Source organism: Athene cunicularia, assembly GCF_003259725.1.
Source record: "Athene cunicularia isolate RWA chromosome 11 unlocalized genomic scaffold, athCun1 chr11_part1, whole genome shotgun sequence".
Lineage (NCBI taxonomy): Eukaryota > Metazoa > Chordata > Aves > Strigiformes > Strigidae > Athene > Athene cunicularia.
In genome coordinates, this window is record NW_020799113.1 from 5,706,707 (window position 1) to 5,712,706 (window position 6,000).

Below are 6,000 nucleotides of genomic sequence, written 5' to 3' on the forward strand. Positions count from 1 at the left end.
AGAGCTGCTTATTTTGTTTGAGTTTTATCCTACCTAATATAATGACATTACATTGACATAAATTGACATTAAAAGTGCATCTTTTTCAAACTCGTTGTAGGAAGTTCAAGAATGAAAGCAAAAGATTTTCTCCTGCCCTTTACTCAAGTCATTGCAGAAAAGCACCACATTTCAAGAAAGAAGTCACATTAAATCATCCTATTAGTCTCACTCCAGATTCTTTCATTTATTAGAGCAAATACATTGGGAATGAATTTATTAATATATATTCATGAAGAACAGTGATGAATAAATACCTTTGAAGAGCGTGCAGTTGCATCGCAACACTTAAAATTCTGAAGAAGGGTTATTATGCCTAGAAGCTGTTCCTCCTCGAAAAACTGAGCAGCCTAAATAAAAGGTATTACCTATACCTGTAAATCCCATCTTGCTAAACTTTTCTGTACTTCAGAAACTTTGGGATGAGACCTTTTTAACTAACTGAATGAATGCACAGACTCTATATTCAGGCTTTTATTTAGAAAGTGATTTCTATTCTTTCTATATTTGTTATAATTAATCTCAATTTTCAGTTTTATTTTGCTGACACATGTTTCATTTCAATTAGAATCAAATGGCTTTCCACCCACTGACATGAATAAACATTATTTAAGTATCAATATTTCTCTAAGCAGTTAAGAACTGAATTTTCAGTGTGCTTTAAAGGTATATTTGAGAACATACATCAAATTCTGCTTGTGTGTCTATTATCTTTGCGTGCACGAAAAATTATTTTTGCATCGTATCTAGAGCACCTAATTACATGTTTCTACAAGTCATGCACAACTATGAAAAGGACCATGTACACTCTACAGTAGCATAGAAAAAAACAAAAACTGCATTCAAAATCTACATAATTAGATTTGCTTCAAGAACGTTCCCTGTGAAGAAACTAACTGTCAAATAATAAATTTGTTTGGATATTATACTAGTACTTTGAACATGTAAAAAGCACATACAAGCAACACTGCCTCTGTAATGGCACAAAAGCAAATCTATGTCCAGAAAATGCAGCAAAGAGGTGGCATACATGTTTGGTATTGTTCTCTCCACAATATTAAGCCTCTCTGTATTAATTCAACATATTATATTTTACATCTGGAAAAAAAAAAAAAGGAAAAAAATATAACCAAGGGAAGTCATAGGGCAGAAAAATAGTTGGGAAAGAGTAACAGAATGAAGGAGATACCCCAAGTGTGAAAATACTTTGGCAGGGGGTAAAATTGAAAGGTTGGAGGAAGCGTATAAGTAGGAAAGACATGAGGAGGAACTAGGTAAGTGCAAATCCACTGTGAGTTCTGAAAAGGAGGTTATTTTTAAATTGCAATGGATAAGAAACCAAGAGGGTAACAGAGGGTAACAAACCATTGCCTAACTCCATGGAGAAGCAGAGTGTTTTGCTTGTGACATTTTGTACACCTTTAGGTTCTGGGAATAAGGATCACCAAGAGCTGTAATTGAGGGAGTTGCTGCTTTATAGTCAGGAAGGATTAACAGCAGCTCTGAAAGATGTGGAGTACCTCTGTTCCCACTGACTACAGGAGAGTTTTAAACTGCCCATAGTACTTATAAATCTTAGGGAAGAAAAGTAAGTCAGAAATACAGATGATTTTTTCTGGAGAGAGTGAGAAAATACAGACAAGAATTACAAGAACATTTTAAGCTATTTTCATGAATAAACCAAGGATTTCTCCCTATGGGAGCAAATTTCACTTTTTGCTCATTTTCATCTATATCATGCAGCGTTTTAATTATGCAGCAGTCTCAACAAATAGATTGTCACAGCATTTTAGAGTAGCTAATTCCATTCAAAATGCCAGCAGAAGATGGGATGTCTTTATTGGTTTGGCTTAGTTTAACCCATGTTCTTCTATTTACTAATGACTTAAACAATTCAGGGTATTATATCCACTAAAAAAACCCCTATTATTGTAGAAATATTAAGACTTGGATACACCCTGAAAATCAAAGTACTACAAAGTACAAACTCAGGATTCTTCACAGCTACTCAAAAGCAACTCAAAATCATTTTAAAAGCCTGACCAAAATATTCTAGGAAAAATGGGTTGGACAGAATAGTTTAAGATCTGAAATAAGCTTATCGCTACCTCTCTGAAATTGAGACATGTTCTAACCCCAGAAAAACAAATGAGAAATAATAAATAATACCTGATATAAATGTAAATTACCACAGCACTCAAAAGTCACTGGATATAAAGATCACTACACCTTCTGACCCTAAGTTTTGATGGGAAAGTGGCTACACTAGGGAAAATTTAGGAATGCACTTGATTTGTGCTCTATCCAGTAATAGACATAGCTATTGACATTTCCTATATTATACTATATGCTATTCATTCAACCAGAGAATTTCCAAAATTATCATGAAATTAACTGATATCCGTAATTTCTGTTCTCTAGATTTTTTTACTCATTTTCAGTAGTCAGGTAATATGACAATAATGTACCTCGTTATTCAAAGGGAACTGAACTTTAGTGATAAACAATCAAGGTATGTATAACAGCTCACTATTGGCCAAACATGCATTTATAGAAACAGATAATTCTTTTCTAAAAATAATTCTAAAGATAATTCATTCCTGATGAATGCGATGGCCCATGATCTCTTTTTTTAGAGAAAGCTCAAGGCTGATTCTCTGACTGGGGGTAATACACTGAGCTACAGAATAAGGTAATGCATGGCAACAGTCAAAGGTTTAAGGTAACAGGCAAGCTATGACACATAGAAAAACATAATTTTCCTTGTGCTATCTTCCTAACTTTAGAAGTAAATTACAAAACCTGTGGCAATAATGTTGTTTTGTATGTGTGCATATCAAGACCTCCCTATGAACTAGTACCTTGGAATTTGCTCTATATACCACACTTCCCTTTTTGTTTTTAAAAATTCTCAGAGCATAAATAACCTCTCTGTAGTCAGGCTGGAGATAGAAAACGACCTATAGCTGTAATAAACTTTTTGAATGAATGAACAGGAAAATATTTTGAATGAGTATAAACATATTACCAAAAGCTGCTTTGGTGAAAATCTTCAGCTGACAGAGGTGAAGAGTGGTGCCCAACGATATTAAAGAAAGGATGTGTACATGATTCTGTATTTTTGTCAAATGGAGTATGTATAATTTTGTTCTAAAGAGCAGGTTAGCTAATCAGGAAATCATATCCATAAAATGAGGTACATTTATAGCACAAACATACGGATATTAGAGCAGAATTTCAGAATAACGGAGCACCTCAACTATGAATTTCTTAGAAGAGTCCTAATGACTGAAGGCCATCACATGCTACACATTTACATACTCAGAGAAAAAAAACCACAAATCTTGCCTTACCCGGCCAACTAGTATTGGTTCAGGTCCAGAAAATTCTTCTAATACAAACATTTGATTCCATACCCAGCCTCTCTTGGAACGGTTCAAAACTCTTTGTTCTTCAGTTAGCCTTTTTAGTCCTGTACTGGATCCACTTGGTAGTACTTGAGATTGATTCATTGGAGCCATATAAATGGAAGGAAGGACAGTAATCCATAATATTATTAATGGAGTCCACGTATCCATAAGCATTTCCGTTAGTCTTTCTGGCATTGTACCACAAGCTACGCAAATCACCACAGAAATGAAATTATTATTTTGCTTTCCTCCAGACTGTAGCAATCCAATTCATCATGCAGTACAGAACATTTACTTACAGCTCCTCCATGTGTTTACAGCACAGTCAACGTAAAAAATAGCTTAGATTATAAAAACATGATCCATTGAGTTTTCCAATCATTAAAGACTCCTGGTGGGGGGGAAAAAAAAAGGTCAAATCAGTGACTAAAGATATTAGAAAAGCATTCTGAAAAATTTTATTTACTTTTACATCATAAATAAGACATACATTTACATTTGTAGCACACAGTATTAGTGAATATTAAATAGATTTTAAAAAAAAGTGATTCTGTGAATTCCTTCATTGCCTGAAATAGTGAGAGAAGACCCAGATTACACACACTCAGGAAAAGATTTCGCTTGCAGTTTGTCTTTGGGTCTGAAGAAGCTCTTGGCCTTCTTGCTAGCTTGTACTTTTTATGTAGTCAACTATAAACACTTAGTATGTCAAATAATAAGTCAAACAAAATAATGTTCTTATGTGCAGACTTACTCTCCTTTCCTCCACAAGAAAAAAAAAAATTACTTATTGTAAGCATACAAGGCTCCAGCAGTACATTCTCATTTTAGTAATCATCTAGATGTAGGAGCACACAGCTCAGCACAACCTTCAGAGCCCAGCAGAGGAACAGCACTGATAAATCCACTGTGAAATCCATGATCCCTACACCAGCCCACCAGCAGGACCTAAGTAAACTCATTTATGCACATCAGCACTACAGGACTCTCAGTGTCTCTCACTTTCAGAGAAACAGAGTCAGATTTTATTTCAAAGGCTTTTTCCTTGATGGACACTTGGGAGCATTTTGCCTTTCTTTCCCTACCCACCCTTTCATGTATTAGAAGGCCACATCAGGTTTCATCTCAGTGTAAATATTCCTTGAAATGGACAAGCAAGTTAACACAGTAGGGCTTGCTAATGCCAGAGTGATTGGCAAAACCTGAAATACAGCCATGGATCACTTAGAAAGATAGATGGGACACGGCTCAGGGAGAAAGGCTGCATTACTGCTACTCTAATGAGGCTGGAGTTGTGTAAAAAGATTCCTGATACATTTTCTTTGACTAATTCATATCCAAACGATCTCATGAGAAACCACTATATACAAGATAGGTAGAAGAGTCCACTCTTAAGCTTACACTGTGTCTTCAGCTGTTTTTTTTTTCCGCTTTAAAATGAGTTCCTAGTGTTGCATGTCTGTGAAAATCTCTGGGGGTTGGGTTTTTTTTTTGGGGGGTTTACTCACAGGACCAAATAATAATAAAGCACTTCTTTTCATATTCAAGAAGCTTTTTGAAAACAATTCCTAATTAATCTACCCAGGCTGCTTTCTAAGAGATAAAATAAGTGAGATAAAACAATACGATGCTCACACAAACATTTTTGTTTGAAGAAAGAACAGGATATTTGTTTTTCAGAATGCCACTCTGAATCCTTGGCAAGCATTAAGTTCATTTCAGTGCATCCATCCACAGTTCCTCCCCCAGACTTCCTGTCTGTTACTCTTCACTTCAATCACATTTAGGTCCTATCCACCAGCACTAATGCGTAAGATTCGCTGTGACTGGTCCGTTCTCACAGGAGCTCCCTATTCAGCAATACCTTAAGGCAAACAAGAGTCAAATGCACACCGAAACTGTAATGCACATACCATGTCATTAACCTTAACTCAATGAAGTAACTCTGTGAAGACTACAGTTACACAACTCAATGAATGCAAAACTGCAAGATTCTCAAGTACCAACAGGAAAGTTAGGCAAGCCTTAGGCAGTGCTGGGTAAAGAAAAAAATCTGATGGAGCTTTTGCATGTATTGGTGTACTGCTGGGGAATATGATCAGTGTGTAACTGTCTATCCAGTAGAGCTGGATAAATTTCTCTACAGTTGAACCTAGACTGCTGGAGCCTTTTGACATTTATTTGAGAAACGGGCTCTCATTTGGGATTCACTGCTCTATCAGTGAATCGTGGCATTTACTTTGTGCAATGCATGGAGATTGTACTGTCCCCATGTTTCTTTACAAATTTGGAAATGAATTTTCATCTCCATTCCTGGGAGCAGAACACCATGTATGTGTTTGGGAGCCAATGGAAAGCAGTTTTAAATACTTGGCCCTGCAATTTTCATATTGGCTAACATGAAAACTAAGAAATGCCTGGTAGTTAAATTATAATCCTGTGGATTAGATGTGGAGGAGAAACTGATATGGCTACTGAATCAAGCCACTATAATGATATTGAAAAGCCACACCTAAAGGGAGATCTGGCCATCAGGGAAGACTAGCAGGTG

General features: G+C 36.0%; 1 protein-coding gene across 3 annotated transcripts in view; it reads right to left on the bottom strand.

Moving 5' to 3' along the window:
• Nucleotides 1-6,000, bottom strand: part of CDH8 (cadherin 8) — a 212,252-nt gene that overhangs the window by 133,431 nt on the left and 72,821 nt on the right. Inside the window, exons 2-3 of one of the 3 annotated variants that reach the window (XM_026856641.1) lie at nt 3,749-3,840; nt 3,393-3,655 (exon numbers count right to left, since the gene is read on the bottom strand). In XM_026856641.1, the coding sequence (XP_026712442.1) occupies nt 3,393-3,644 (252 nt within the window). In that variant the 5' untranslated portion in view covers nt 3,645-3,655; nt 3,749-3,840. Of the gene's footprint in view, nt 1-3,392; nt 3,841-6,000 lie in introns of all 3 variants that reach the window. The other 2 variants (XM_026856642.1, XR_003399202.1) reach the window with 2 other exon arrangements.